We start from the raw sequence: 16,555 nt of genomic DNA on the forward strand, positions 1-16,555 counted from the left end.
CACTGTATTTTGTTCACACAGAACAACCTGTCAACCTGCTGAGGATCACATGCGCCAGTATCTTAGATTTTGACGTTGTTCAAATTCATAGATTAGGTTGAAGTTCATCAGGTTTAAAGATAGGAGTCACCATCAGAACATGCAGAAATTGGCAAAAACAAATAAAGTATCTGAAAATGAGACCTTTATTCAGTAACCGCTCATTGCAATGTTCGACATTAAAATCAGTTTTTTCATACAGTACAGTGCAAAAATACCCTTTGCATTCAGACTTGAGGGCAGTCAAGAAGTAAATACAATCATCATCGTTATTATTCTCCTATGAGAAGGACGGTTAGAGGATCTGACCAATCAGAGCACAGTATGTGATTAACATGATTAGAACATTAAAGGCCACTGACAGACTGGACAGAATTCATGTTCTCACATTTAGGTTTGTAAACACACACGCACACACACCTGTACAAACACTCACACAGCATATAAACAGTAATTTCAAAATGCATTGTTGACTTGTAGGTCAAATGTAATGCGGACAGTATAAAATAAGTTAATTTGGATCTTTTTTTTAGCAAGTGTGTACATTGTTATCTTCATCGTCAGCAGTAAGTAAACATCGATTACAACAGTTATATTGATGATGGCAGCGCGAGGATAAAACACTTCAGCATCACTTGACTTTGACCCGGCTCTTCATTGGCACATTTGTGTCCATACAGGTGGAGGGAGGGGCTACTGGCCTTCCCTGACTGGCTGATTGGCTGTGAAAGGCAAAGAGGTGCCCACTGTACAGCCTGGGGAAAAACAGGCTACTGGCTGTGCTTTTTTACAACATGATGGAGACACAAATGGAGAGAGACAAGGGCGATAAGGCAGAGAGGAAGAGCTAAGCTCATCACAGAAAATCTGACGAATCTAGAAGACGAAGATCTTGTCTCTCTGGACGGTGTCAAGATCGTCGTCCATGGTCAGGAGGACCTAGGAGGGAACGGGAGCGGTGAGGGGTTTGTACACAGACAGTTTCCTGTTTGCAGACTCCAATTTCAACAATGTTTCATATTTAAAATACCACATATTTTGAGCCATCAGCTAGCCCTGTCCAGTATTTACTACTGTATATTGGCTGTTGCATTAAAAATGTATTCTAAAACACTCAGAACAAGGAGAATCTTGAACTAAAACACACACAACAAACGTGAACATACCAGGAAGGATCCAAACATGGCGATGGAGGAGAGGAAGTGCCAAATGTCATGGTCGTCAAAGAATGAAAGCAAGATACAGTCCCTGTTGTGCTCACGAGACTCTGCTGGAGTTTTCTGTGTCAGGTGAGAGAAACACACAGTAAACTAATGCCACATTATGTAGGAATTAAGTAGTTTGAGAAATAGTCAATGTGTGTTCTCTCAAGCCAAAATTTTAAGTCAGCTAGGTGTGTAAGGCTAATGCTCTTTTTGTGTGACTAAGTATATGAGTGTGAGTTACTGACCTGCCAGGTGCTGAGACCCTGGAAAAAGAAATACAGTGCAAAGCCCCACACCACGGCTGTGAAAAGAATACACACCAACGCCAGACACTGGATTCTCTCACCACTCCGCAGCTAAACACACACAGAAAAAAAATTGCTTTAGATTTACAAAACATTTCTGCTCTTTTATAAATCCAAATAAAAACATGGATACACGCAAACACACACCTTCATAATGATGTAAAAGGCAAAGTAGAGTAGCAGGTTGCAGATGGCGATGGCCAACAGGTAGGAGGCAAAGTCGTTAGGTCTCTCTATGAGGCCGTAGGCGGCTCTAGGGAGAGAGCAGGGAGAGGCACAAAGATGATGTCATCATTTAGTCCTGCACTGTAAATTTACATTTTTATGGTCTCTGCTTAGCGCCAAGTAAAAGAAGAAACACACTGTTTACTTACAGAGACCAGTTGACTATGTTCCCCATTATGAGCAGAACCATACGGTCCTGTCAGACAGACAGAGGGGGAAGATGATTGTCATTACAGGACACAGTGATTCTTATACTGTACCAGCTTGTGTTAAAAATGACTTGATATTGATAATTCAGGCACTGGATACATGTAGAAGCATATAAATTACACAATCTTGTCCGAAATCAACCAACTAACTCTGAGGGTTTAACCCAGCTGGCACACCCAGATCAGATCGTTGGTCGGATTTCAGGTAGTTTTATGGACCCAGATGGAACACTGCGTTTCACACCATTAACAACATGACAACACTCACATGAGTATATTATTGTGTGAACAATGATAAGCCCCCCCAAAAAAATCAAAGATAATAATTTAAGGCAATATTTTTATTTTTCACCTGACATCTGAAGCTCTAACTGCATTTCCAGTTTCTCTCTATAAACTAAATAAACTCTTAAATACTATGATTCCTTTCGCCACGACAGCACTTAAACATATTGATGCAGACGTTTCTGCTTATTACTCACAATGTACATGGGTCCACTGCACTGTCTGATGGAGTCTGTGTAGATGATGTACACCATCCTGCGCAGGACCCCAGAGTCTGACACAAATATACAGACAAATGTTAGCTGCAGTCGAACACTTGTCCAAAGTGTGAGGATAAAATCCACACACCCACACAGCAAATGTCAAGATGACACTTTAAAATGACCTTATTCCTGTGCACAAAATTTTAAAACATAGCAAATATCATTCTGTCCGGACAGTTTAGAGTTAAACTGGGTTGCTACACATTTAATCAGGAAGATTTTCATGAAGCACTACTGTGTTTCTACGCATTAAAGCCACTGCACAGCATTACTAAGCATTGCTAAACATAGGAGTTTTAATGTTCCTTGCTGTGACCTTACCCAGCCTCCATCGGCCCATGTAGTAGAGCTGTGTGCTGAGGAGGAGAGTGGCCAGAATGTGGATCACTGAGAAAACGATCCAGAAGACTGTGTTTCCTTTCCCAAATACCTGCAAACAGACCGTCACAAACATGAAGATAGGTCGATGGGCATTTTGTGTGTTAAAATCACCCAGGTCTTGTCCATCATGTGGTGTGTGTGTGTGTGTGTGTGTGTACGTACCACTCCCAGCACAGAAAAGAAGATGACCGCAGCCAGGCAGGCATAGGCAGTGTAAGCACTTGCGTTGATGTCTGGGTGTCTCTTCTGATACAACTTCAACATACACAGTCCAGCTATCATGTACATGAAGGAGGTGTCTGCAAAGAAAGACAGCAACATTACAACAGACACATCTACCTTTCATCATCTAAAACAATAAAAGAATAAGAAGGAAATCGCTGCAGACTGTTGTCACTGAATTACAGTTCAGATTTATTGTCTTTGTTGCAAATCAAAACTCAACAATATAGAGGATAGAGTTGGCAAAAATGTATTTCTACGAAACAATGTTGTACATCATCTCAAAGAAACAACAGAAAGCTGTGCAGAGGATGCAAATTTCACATCAAGCTAGTGATTCTGCTACAAGAAACAACAGAGGACACATGAAGTCCTAGTTGGAACACAAGCAGTCTTACCAAACTGGAAGTTGGTGTAGTTGGGACAGACGTGGTAGCAGGCACTGAGCAAGCCCTCCATCATCAGAGCAGTTCCCATGGCATAATACAGACCAAAGTGCTTTGGGATACCACATTCCTGGGGGATGAGAGAGAGGAAAATTGAACTAATAATTGAGCAATGGAGTTCAATAAATAATGCATTTGAATATATTCAAAATGTACTGTATGTCCCTGGATGCGCCTGTATCCTCCCTTTAATACTTCCTATTTCTGATGTATTTATGCAATAAGCTACCTGAAGCTGTGGTTTATGAAGAGCACGTCACAGAGTAGATTGTCTAAACAGTAACAAACCATAGCAAATGATGCTAATGTTCATATTTCAATCTAGGCATAGAGCTGAAAACCATGTTTGCTGGGTGACACACACATTGTGAGCTATCTTACAGTGTGTCTGCTGTACATCTGTCTTTGTGCATGCGTCTTACCAGCGCGTTGAGATCGTTGCGGACCAGGGCTCGATTGTGGACGATATCTCTTCTGAGGACGATAAGGAGGAAGAGGAGTCCCAGCATCACGTAACCAAGGTTACTGAGGATGTTGTTGAACGCGCTGTGTATGACAACAGTTAAGAGTCGGCCTTAACATTACTTTAAAACACAGGTATGTGATCTGTTAGCCATACTGTGGTTGTAAGAATACATTCGGGCACTTGCTAACCACACACCTCAGAGCGCCCAGGGGGTGGGCACACAGGAAGTTGTAGAAGCAGATGTCCTGGTTTCCTGTAACATTGACTACCTAAAGAACAGAGTCAGTTTAACATCCATCCACAGTGCACATCAGTGTGCCGATGTATTTTTTACAATACTCCTCTACATCAACATTTTTTAAATCTTATCTTATAAATCACAGTTTATGTCTCATCAGTGTACCGTTTGATAGGTGATGACCAGCTGGACGACGGGCAGGGCATAGAACACAGCAATAGTAGCAATGTTCCTGGAGAGAAGATAATCATTAGACTCGTAATCACGATGATAGGTTTGTTGGAAGGTGCTTCATTATTTCACATCCTCTGTAACTAACGAATAATAATATAATTTTTATCACTGTGCGAGTTCTCACTAGCTTAATTTTACAGCAAAATGGCTCGACTCTCGAGGAGATGCTGCAATAGCAGAGCATATGTATAATTTCAGTACAGAATTCATAAGCACATTTTTTACATTTCATATGACATAATAGCATAACTATGAGTTGGTTAATGAATTGTGGATCTTTTTTTACCTAGACTGGGATGTAAAGGAACCTTTGTTATTGTATCGATTATTGTAGCTGATTCTACTCTTCAATGGTATTGGCCATTCTCTGTGTAACCAGTGTCCTCACCAGAAGTAGATTTGGTATTTCTTGCTGAGGACCCTCTTGTCTTTGCGGGACAGGTCAGACACATATAGAAATTTCTGTAATAAGGAGAGGACATTATTACTGATTTTCATCACGTAAAATGGGCCACAGCAAGGAATGGTGACATTTAAACATCCTGACATGCCTAGTAACTAGTCTTAACTACATTACAAGCAGAGCTGACTTGCGATTTACAAAAAAAGTGGTCATGTGTATTGAGATGGAGACGAGGCGTACCTTGGTGCGGACAATGTTTTTGTCTGAGTTGATGTCGTCCAGCGTGTCGTAGTCATCCTCCTCCACAGAGCTCAGAGACTCCTGCCTGCTTCGTCCAACACTCTCCAACGGTCGCTCTGTTGGAGGGAGGGAAGAGAGGAGAGAGGAGGAGGTCAAGGCGGAATAAAGAAAAGAGGCAATCTGATCAATTAGATGGGCGTCGTGATTTAAAAGAATACTTTTAATTATACAAGGGTGTTCAAACACATCACACCTTTTAGAATTTCTTTGCAATTTTCAAATATATTAATCAGAAATATTAGAATGATTGTTGGCACTTTGACTTTTGCACTATCAATATTGTTTTGCTGTTCATTTCAACGTCATCAGATTAGGAATCTGGCCCCTTCCATGCATCAACATCTAAGTCTCATTGATGGATGATTCACATAGTGCTGATTGGTTTGGTGTAACTCTGAACTGATTCAACTAATTATGCGGCAGTGTGTCACCAATGCGGATGGCTATGTGGTGAAGGTGATTGAGGATTGGGCGACGTTTGAAAGGCTCCTGTCCTGATGAACACAGACACACAGAAAACCAGTGAGGGACTAGAGCTGTTAGCAGGAAGATATCTGCAAGCCAGGCTGTGGAGACATACTGCAAAGTGACACTGTGTTGGGCCAGAAAAAATGTATGTGTCCATGTTTGTCCATACCCAAGTATCCATAGTTGTTGTCAGTTGACGTGGCGCTGTCAGTGATGGCCTCTGAACTGAGTGTGCTGCCGTTGTCAGCTGGAGAAGACGAGGAGGGAAAAAAATTATTTTATAATTTTATTCAATCTCCTCACAAATAAAGACATAACCAAAACCAGAACTGTCCAAAACTCACCAAAGGAGCCATATTCATATGCCGATGCTGGAGTCTTGCCTGTAGAGATATGCAAACACACATTTAAAACTCCCAGTTGAGTAGATAGTTAACAAAATGCACATACATGAACAAGCACCTTAATACTGCATACTAAAACACCACTGCAGCTGAACTGTTAGTACATAAACGCAGAGAGGTGAGGGAGGCAACTACACATGCAGGGATCCAGTTAGACAACTGGTGCCTTGACAGGCTCAAAATGCCTGAAAAAACATATTTAAAATAAGTATAAGTAGTTTTAGTGAATGGGTGAAAATGTGAGTATGGAGCGGTGCAAAGGCTGATTTGTTGTGATGAGTGGTGACTGCTGCAGTGAGAGTGAATTGTTTAAAAACTGTAAGCGCCCTGCGGCATAAAACCAAATCATGTCAGCTTACACTGCAGTGAACAGACTGAGAGGAGTGTGCACATTTATCTCAATGCTTATCTCCAGTATTTTTTCATGGAACAACTTCTATTTCATGCTTTTGTTGATCTATCATGTCGTTAGCATTGTTGACTATAATGTAATATACCAACAAACTGTATAGCTGTGAGGAGAAGTAGAAGGATACCACTGTGACAAGAACAGGCAAAATAACAGGATGGCAACAGTACTTTGTGGTTAGTTGTACCTAACAAGTAGCCAGGTGAGTCATGTGTATCTGTATCTCTATGGCGCAAGCCATGAAAGCTTAACTAACAGTCTTGGAATAGTGCCATGTTTATGTTACTACACAGTCAATCACATTTCTTTATCTTCTCTTCTATGAACGCTGCTTATATGGCAAGAGAAATTATAGTATGTGAACTAATGCATGCAGAGCATCTGCAGGCAAGCAGCACAGTGAGAGAAAGGGCAGTAAGTGCAAGGTAGGAGTAACTGTGTCAATATACCATCTCCGTTCTTCCCAAGCAGAGAGGCTGAACCACACATTAGCATGAGGGAGATAGAGAGTGAAAGACACATTCAGTACACACAGAAAAAGCTTAAGAGTTAAATTATTATTATTATTATTATTATTATTATTATTATACTGCATGTTAAGTGTAGTTTAACACTGAATATATATTATGGCATCTACTTTACAGTACAGGTTCATGACATGAAAATGGTATGCTCCACACACCTAACGAGCCCCTAATGGGCCAGTCCATCATAGCTAGTTGCTGGGTTACCTGTCTCAGCAGGCGACATGTCAGCTGGATTTTCAAACACCTCTCTCTTCTTAGTCATTCTGCAGAAACAGAGAAAACATGCAAATTCAAATCGTTTGTATTCAGTATAGTGTTCTTCTTGCAGTGCAGTTGTATGAATCGACATTCTTCGATTAGAGATCCAAACCCCTGGGTTGAATAGAGACCCTTAACATATATATATATAAGTTTGAACATTGTGGTTTGAATATTGTGAACTTGTAATTGCTGCTTTTTTAGATAGTGCTTAAATGATTTTTCTGGCCTTTAACTACATTTAACCAAACAAAACCCAATTAAGGCTAATAAAATTGTCTCTGAGGCATACAGTAATGAGGAGTGTCTGTGGCTACTGGGGAGATACAGGGGAAGATACATGTATGCACAGATGCAAATATCTCAGCAGTGGAAGCCTGTGTATATGAAGTGGATGCAGTAACGAAGCGTTGTTTCGGTTGCAGAGAAAAGTGCAAAATCTTACCGCTTGTTCTCCAGACAGGCCACCAGCAAGGTGAGCAGGTAGAAGGAGAGGAAGATGCCCAGACAGAACAGCATGCCCATCACATACACCTGCGCTGTGGAGTGTGAAGACAGATATATTTACTGTAAGTGTATTCACAGGCTAATACTGCATGACCTTGACTGCACTGCATAATGAAATTATATAGCATCATTAACTACAGCTTACAATTGTGAGAGACATACACAATATGTAGCATGTACCTTACATAAAGGAAAAACTTTTAGTTATGCATCATTTCTCGCTCCAACTTTTTCACTTTTGAAGAACACAACTTTTATTTATTACTTTTGGGAACCTGGGGTTTAATCAAAATGTTGCTCCTGGAAAGACGCTTGTTTTCCCCACAGTTGCATGGTATATATTTTGCTGACATATATTGGTATATATGGCTGCCAAAGAAGCTTCTACTGCAACAACACAATCATGAACCTGATGACACCTGACTACGTACGTTAGCTTCTTCACTGTGGACATTTTAAAAATGCCTTTTAGTCCAATTTGGAACAAGCTCTACGGTGTACAGCAAATCCATATGGGTTATTCCTCAGTCTGAACAGTTCGTATGTGTAAACATGTGACTTACAGTTGATAGCAGGGGAGACAATCACATCAAGGACCTTGCTGCGGTTGCCGGCGTCGATCAGCTCATCAGGACGGAGAGGGTAGAAGCGCAACGGACCGCCACACGCCTCGTCCTCTGTCTTTACCACTACCACCACGTAGAAACTGTTGCTGGGAAAATCTTTTCTCTAGATGACAGACAGAGACATTAGAAGATATCATATGACTCTGTTTGTGTGGTAATGGGGGGGGTCTAGACTCTATTCTTTCTTTCGAAGGTTTGCAGTATGTTCTATATTTCAGAACCATGTACGTGACTGTGTGTCGAACAATACCTGCACAGTGATTGCGCCTTTTTTGGTCATAGTCTGGTACATCCCAATGAAGGCCACATTGTTGTCAAGGTCATAGACAGGGCACTGAAATGAAAGAGAAAAAATGAAAATGAGAAACATGGAGCATTAAAAGATTAAAGGCAAGGGGGAACACGAGATGAACAGGATTACATAAAAAAGAACACTGATATTGAGCATGAAAACAGAAAGAATAAAAAGGAGTAAAATCTCAGTTAAATCTTCTCAGAACATCATACAATTGACAATGTCTGTTTTGCATTGCACTGACACTATGTTATGCTCTCTTGTGGCCCAAGAGTGTTACTGCATGCTGACCACAATGCCAGGGGCCACTTGAGGACAGCAGCTGGGATGAGGAGAGGGAGTAATTGTACCTGGATGTCCTGGATGGACATAACGGAGCAGGGAAAGTTCATGTCTGAGTTGACCTTGACGATCACAGTGTCCATCCCATCTGGGAAGACATACTTGAAGTACTGAGAGAAAGGGAAAGAAGATGGAAAAAAGATAAGCAGTCAGGAAGGGAGTAATTACAGGGGCTAGGATTAGAAAACAGATTTAGACAAGATCAACCCTTTTTCTGTTATCTGTCTTTTATAACTATCTAGTGGACTATGTCGGAAGATGTGATCATTTCCACGACAAAAAAACACAACATGATGAAACAAAAGTAGATAAACTGAACTGGGTGACAATCATGATCGATAACAAGGTTTATCTGAGAGGTGCTACAAAAGGACAAAAAGAAAACACAAGTTTGTTCTCTTTTTCATGTGTTGAAATGCAGAACTTGTCAGAGAAAAAGGAGAGAAATTACTGTCGCTGCAGGTTGAATTATTGTGTAAAATCTGAAATTCCTTCCATTCTCATCCTCTTTTTCACGTTTTCCTCTTTCCTCTGCTTCTCTCATGTTTCTCGTCATCTGTGCCCTCCACCCCCCACTCTCACCCTATCTTCTATCAACATTTCTGTGACTAAACATCCTTGTTGTAAATGAGCACAAAACACACAAAGCTATAGTATCGAGCTGTATACCTGAGGTTGGGATGGTGACGCGGTGAAGCTGAATTTCTTGTCTGTCCTGTAATCAAGGTGACAATAATATGTCAGACATACCAGTAAGTTACTTGTTGGCTACTACAAAACTCAACCTGGTGGCAAATGCATTAACCTGAGAATTCGGGCAAATACTGCACAGTGTGTTTGTGTTATTATATCAGATATCACTCACTGCAGGGTGAAGCTTTCAAGACGGTTGATCCTGAGCTGGTAGTTTGTACCCTGGCTGGACAGGGTAGACACGTCCACAAAGAAGTACTGGGTTTCGGAGGCGGCCCGGGTCGGAGGCTGGCACAATGTCCGGCCCACATGATTGTAAGGATACTTCCTCTGGTAGCTGGAGAGAGAGAGAGAGACAGAGAGAAACAGAGACAGGTTGACAAACAGAGAAAGAAAAAACAAGAGAGCTCAAGTTCTCCTTCAAAAGGTTTGAATTTTGCAATTAACTAGACCTTAAATTTGTATTTACAGAAAATAACTGGTATATTATTATATTTATTGAAAGTTATTTTCTGTTGCGAAGAATAGGTAGACACTTTAAATGAAGTAATGGATGATTGTATGAAGAAAGAAATCAAAGCAAAAAGGTGGACTTGTTACATGATGAGAAGGGAAATTATTCTATTAGATTCTTTAATATTTAAGGAGTATTGTGCATTCCCAAGGATTGCTGTTTCAGAATCAAACGACCTAACTAACTTATTATCATCAACCGGTAAACCCACTTTGTACTTCACACTTATTTTATTTTATACTTATACCCACTTGTGCACTGACGTAAAGGTGAGCTGCTGTAACAAAAGAGTTTCCCCTCGGGGATCAATAAAGTATTTCTGATTCTGAAATAATACTTCTTCAATAATCTGAGCAAAATTAATTAAAAAAAAACAGAAAATGTTGCTAAATGCACATGGCATAGCTCAAAACATGGAAGTGAGTTTTTTTAAAGAGAGCATGTGACAGAAACTAAGTAAAACAGAAGTAATTTCGTTCTCATGACTTTGAGGTAGCTCATTTACAGTAAGCTGGGCTCCTGGTGGATCTCAGAGGAGGAAGTGAAAGTTCAAGGTTCATTAGTGATCTGCTAAAACATGCCTGACTACGACACTGTGTCTATCGTTATTCTGGTGTTGCACAACCACAGAGACTACCTCGGAGTGTGGGAGACACCTCTCCCACCTATTACATCACAGATGGACTGTTGGCCAATGGCTGATAAACAGCTGAACTTCTAACCTGTTATGAAGTCCCACCTGATTAAGTCAGGTTGCAAAAGCTGTGTGCCCTATAACCACTCGGGTACAATCCAGAGCATATTAAAGGCTGTAGATTTTATCGTTTCCTCCCCACAAAGTACATCAACAGCTGGCCTTAATGCTTACTCCATCCATGAAAGAAATAATAACTGCAATTCTATCAAATGTTGAAATACAACTATTGCACATGCAAATAAGGGACATTCGTAAATTCAGCACCGCCTGGAATAAATCTGACCCTGGATCTCAGAAATAAAAATCATCTTTCACCATAACACCTACAAAAGATTCTACAACAAGCACAGCTAGCATGTACAAATTTCCTTCTCAAGGCTTCACAAGGCTATTAAGTACACACCCAGCTCTCTCACACCAAACAAGAACATTAGCCTCATTGCATGACCTGAAATCATGACTGTTTACTATCTAGGGAAGAACAGAAGCAACAGCCAGACACTCCCATAGAGGAACCTTGGATCATTACTTTATGTACTGTCTGCATGTGTGCAGTTAGTTAGACATACACTACGGCCTAGTATAAAAAATGAGTTGGACAGACACAAGCCTATTCAGTGTTGTAGAGTCTTGCCTTACAGTCCACAAATGATTTGGTCAGTTTAGGCATTGTGACAAAATGTCATGACAAACAGCTAAATCTGTAACTATGGCTAATGTGTTCCTTTTTCTTTCTAAAGGAGTGTGCAGATCAAATTCCATTTGAAATCCAGCATTTCAATGTGTAATTGCTGGATTCGTCATACATAACCCACAGAATATGAATCATTATATTTATCTACATACCCAAATATTTTGGGAAAAGTATGTGGTCTTTGAAGTATATTTAGCAGACTTGAAAGGCAAAATATGAGACATTCTCAACTACACAAAACATGGTGCATACTGGCATACCATATCGGGACTAATCTCAGCCCCACTCTGCAACTTGTAGAATATTATTTACTGAGACCAGACCTCAGGGGATTTAGACTAATAGGCTACACAAAACATATGGCAGTCAAAGATTCTGCTGACCATCTCAGGTAACATACTAGAAATATTGTTGGGAGTTCAGTTTTATGGGATGTTGAAGGATTAGGGGAAGCCGAGTTAGGTGCCAAGATAAAAGGGTAGGTTTAAAAGGAGTGAGGGACCAAAACACACTCTGCATGAGTTTCTTTTCAGCTGATTTTGAAATAAAAGATACGATTGTAAAGTGGGGATACTCACAGGCCTCGTAGTATGAGAGGGACTTGAAAAGACAGCACAGCTTGCTTCTGTCGTACCACAAACAGGATAGGACTCTCCAAACCCTGTGACAACACATCCACAGACACATGCACTCCCTCCGTCTGAAACCCAAAGAAAGGAAAAAGAGAAAAGATCATATTACACTTAATATTACTTAATATTAATAAATGAAAAACAAATCTACTAGCCTGCCGAATCAAACTCACCTTATTCCTGGAGACAGTGTGATTGAAAGCATAGATGGTCTGGTTTTCACTTGTAACCGTGTCATTATATGTGACATCAAACTCTGCATCTTTCTGGACCACATTTTTCGTCTCCCCCACCGCCCCACTGCCGCAAGCAAACTGGGTCACACATAACCAGAGCAGGGCTGCTAATCCTGATCGGATCCACCGCGGAGCAAGTCCAGAGCTGTTTTTATGTCGAGATTTCCAGCAACTCCTTAACACCATTTTGTCTGACACCGTCTTCTTAAACTGGCAACTGATACCTAACGTTATTCTGTAACGTTACTGATGAAAACTCCACCCCATTCAGCAACAATTCTGTTACTCGGATAGCAAGCTGGCTAGCGTAACTGTGCCACTTCCAGCAATGACAAACAATAACAGCAGCTGCTACGTGACAAGCTAAAGAGACAGCGGGATGTTTACATTAGCTAAAGACTTGTTCCACGTCCTAATGACATCCGTAAAAAAACGCGGAGCTGTCAGCTAACTTTATGCAACCAACAACACAAGTTTCAAGACAAGATAATAGCGATACTCAATTCCTCTTCACCTAGCAAAAACTAGCAGGCTGCCATGTAGCTGTGCTAACGTTAGCATTGTTGGTTAGGACGCTGGTCAGGCAGCTCCCTGTTTTGATGTCGGGGCTCAGTTCCAGCGTCGCGGATCGTGTCAAAAATAAAACAGCACCGAGTGTTTTTCCAAGTCTGTCCAGTGTGAGCGGTTGTCACGGCCTGTTTTCGCGTCGCTGCGGCATTGCGCAAGCAATTCAATGTGTTAATGTTTACAGCGTAAAGAAAATGGTACTATTAGCGCCCCCTCCACGCTCAAACAGTAAACAAACGGGGGACGACGCCATGACGTAATTTCGTCATACTACTCAAATTATCAGTACTGGGGTAGATATAAAGAGTTTTATCAATAGGAAATGATTATTAATGTGCAGAAATTGAATGATATATTTGATGTGATGTTGTAGGCTACCTTGTGGGGCGGAAATGTACATTTCCTGCATAATTCAGTTGCTGATCATTCACAAATCACATCCACAAATCTAAATGGGCTGGAAGCTAAGACTCTCAGTAGTTTTGATGCTTTTATTTGAATATCAAAATGGGATTTTAAAATGGGACTTAATATCTCCTGGAATACTCTGGCTTGTACAAAGTTTGGACTGGGTTTTTGTAAGACACTTGTTGTACGTCTTTATTGTAAATAAAGACATTCATCATCACCCAGTTTGCTTGAGGCACGCTCTTTATCGTGAAAACATTTGGAGATGTTAAAAATACTACAGCTGTGTGTAATTTGGTGCAAGAAGACCGCAGAAAATGTCTATAAGTCTTTTTTTTTTTTACTTTTCATTGACACATTGCAACGACAACAAGACCTTACAGGTTTCGTATTTCCAAAGGGTAGCAGGGACAAAAAGGATGTTGTGGTGATTGTGGTGAGTTGAAATCGTTTTGTGTGTTTTTCATCTATTGTTTGCACAAATACAAAAGAACTACAGCAATTCTATTGATACATTTTGGGACAGGTCAGTAATAATCACAAAGGGAATAGTGATCCTTATTCCTCCTCCCATGTGGGCCAGACATTGTGCCAGCTTCCCGACTCTTGGTGCATTATGTACCCTGTTGCCTCCAGTTACTCTTCAAGTACAGAACACACAGCAGACTACAAATGGCAACTTTATTATATTTTGCTTAGGACCCCAGGAACCAACCAGTACTCCTATGCTAGTTACTTCTGTTACTTCGAGTACTTCCTGACCCCAGGTTTTCTGTGTGCCAATTGGTCTGTTTAAACATAAATCTATTCAAGAATATGAACCATGTGTTCTCAAAAGTAGATTTATCTACAAACCAGGGCCTCGAGGTTAGTTAATGCAGGGCCTGCCTTTAGGGACATCAGCTGATTTAATAGTGCACATACCAAAAGAATATTTCAATTAATCAAATTACCTCAAACAAATTGACAGATGGCGAACCTGGTTCTTTCTGGGGCCCTGGGGGTCTGGGACTCAGGGCATCTGCCTGCTTTGCTTGAGTAACAGGATGCAGGAACTCCTCTCTACCATATAGTGGTGCTGTCTACAACCTGGTGAGACAGCTATAGAATAGAAGAGAATAGAGCAATTGTATTTTCCCCACATACTACAGCTCCCTTAGAAAACAGCATTTCCGCAGAATAGGTTAGAATAAACAGCAGCATGATATAAAATCACCGCTTTTATTTAGCTTAAATTATTTTTGTTTAAATTATTAAATTAGCATTGTTTGTGAATTTAAGTACTTTATATATTTTAGGTTTTGTGGCTATGTGTATTTCATTACTTGTTTCTGATGTCTGTTTTGATCGTTTTGTCTTTTTTATCATTTATTTTGATCGTTTTTATAACTTCAGCATGTATTGTTTCCTTTTATTTACGCACAGAGCACCCTTATAAGTAAATATTGGATTAATTCATTAATTTGATTTTGAAGGATGTCAGTTTAATGAGTCAAGTCAATTTTATTTATATGGCCCCATAACACAAATTACAAATTTGCCTCAAGTGGCTTTACAATCTATACATGCTGCAATAAAGCATAGTTATTTTCCACAAAACATTATTATTTTTATTGTTATTAAAGTCTTTCGACTTTCACTGGCTGATGTTCAGGAGCACTTACAGCTAAATAAATGTGTGTGCTGTCTGCGACATATATTCTACACGTGAAAACTATGATTAAACAATTGCCGGTATACTAAATCGATGTAGCATATTTATTTTGATTGCTAATGTGTGATTCTTTTATTTTACATAAATATTTTGATAGAAAATACTGGCTTTTTCCCCCCCAATAACTTCCATGTAATGTGACCCAGTGACTCCAAATCAATACCAAAAATGATTACTGGACACATAGGACACACCTCTTCATGTTGGATTTTAGTGCTTCTTCAATTTTAAAACAACAAATGAATGAGAGATAAATAAATAAATGTGTTTTTCACTGTGTGGTGACTGTAGAAGATCCTTCCATGCACACTTTCTAGAAATGGACAGCACACAATATGAAAAGGCCCAGAAACTGGAAATGTTCCCTATGCCAATAAAGCATTTCTTTATAATGTGCTTAATGCTGTGGGGGTGAGTGTCCAGTGTAGTGTTTTGGTATTGATTTGGAGTCTTGGGGTCATGGAAGCTATTGAACAAATATCTTGAATCTTCCATAAGAATATTGTCATAAAATAGAAGAAGCACTAGAATCCAATAAGAAGAGGTAGGCCTATGTCCTATGTGACCAGTGTAGAAATACATTTTGGTATTCATTTGGAGGCACATTACATGGAAGCTACTGAAAAAAATGCCATTATGTTCTATCAAAATACTTATGTAAAATAAAAGAATTACACATTAGCAATCAAAATATATAAATAAAAGGGTGTGCACCAACAGCATAAGCGACCATGATTTGTCTGGGCCTCTTCATGGCATTGCAGAATCGACCCTAGAAACTGTGAACATTCCTTTGTGTAAATATCCATGATGTTAGTCTCTCTCTCTCACACACACACACACACACACACACACACATTTACATTCACTAAAAATGTCAGTGTTTATATAGTTCTCACTTATTTGTTTTTGTATTTTTTTAAACTGCAAGTCTACATTTTTTCTATTTTATTTTAAGTTATGTTTTACTTATCTGTAGCCTATATACATTATTTCTAACAGAAAAATCACAATTCTTCTGTGTATGTACATTTTTGTTATTGTTGTTGTTTTATTTCACACTTGCTTTGGCAATGTAAACGTCTGTTTCCTATGCCAATAAAGCCCCTTTGAATTAAATTTAATTGAACTGATAGTGTTAAATTGCGGCTTGAGAATGTCTGTTTACCTCAACTCGATGATTTGAATGTCATTGCAATGTTAGAGCGGCGTATACCTTTAAAGCCTCATGAACCCGTCTGATCATACATAGTGCAGCAGTTTGCAAGGAATCACTGAATCATGGGAACCAGAGTGATAATGCGCACGTCTTTGTCGCCAGGGCAACCACAATACGTTTCTGT

At 39.9% G+C, this 16,555-nt stretch overlaps 1 protein-coding gene across 4 annotated transcripts; it reads right to left on the minus strand.

Moving 5' to 3' along the window:
- Nucleotides 1-167: 167 nt before the first annotated feature.
- On the minus strand, nt 168-13,322 carry sidt2 (SID1 transmembrane family, member 2). Of its 4 annotated transcripts, XM_044201368.1 has the most exons (27): nt 12,461-13,322; nt 12,234-12,355; nt 9,923-10,087; nt 9,727-9,772; nt 9,066-9,167; nt 8,671-8,754; nt 8,358-8,523; nt 7,733-7,826; nt 7,234-7,292; nt 6,952-6,978; nt 6,034-6,072; nt 5,859-5,936; nt 5,653-5,715; nt 5,162-5,277; nt 4,907-4,980; nt 4,450-4,516; nt 4,242-4,315; nt 4,003-4,126; nt 3,533-3,650; nt 3,075-3,211; nt 2,853-2,961; nt 2,466-2,542; nt 1,924-1,970; nt 1,697-1,802; nt 1,490-1,600; nt 1,206-1,319; nt 168-978 (listed from the first exon to the last, which is right to left on the minus strand). In XM_044201368.1, the coding sequence occupies exons 1-27, from the start codon at nt 12,707-12,709 to the stop codon at nt 916-918; spliced, it is 2,631 nt and encodes an 876-aa protein (XP_044057303.1). In that variant the 5' UTR covers nt 12,710-13,322; the 3' UTR covers nt 168-915. The 4 variants fall into 4 exon arrangements, with proteins under 4 accessions (XP_044057303.1, XP_044057304.1, XP_044057305.1 ...); XM_044201369.1 differs by lacking the exon at nt 6,952-6,978; XM_044201370.1 differs by lacking the exon at nt 5,653-5,715 and having other exon boundaries at nt 12,461-13,321.
- Between the last annotated feature and the right edge of the window lie 3,233 nt (nt 13,323-16,555).

Source organism: Siniperca chuatsi, linkage group LG7, assembly GCF_020085105.1.
Source record: "Siniperca chuatsi isolate FFG_IHB_CAS linkage group LG7, ASM2008510v1, whole genome shotgun sequence".
Classification (NCBI taxonomy): Eukaryota; Metazoa; Chordata; class Actinopteri; order Centrarchiformes; family Sinipercidae; genus Siniperca; species Siniperca chuatsi.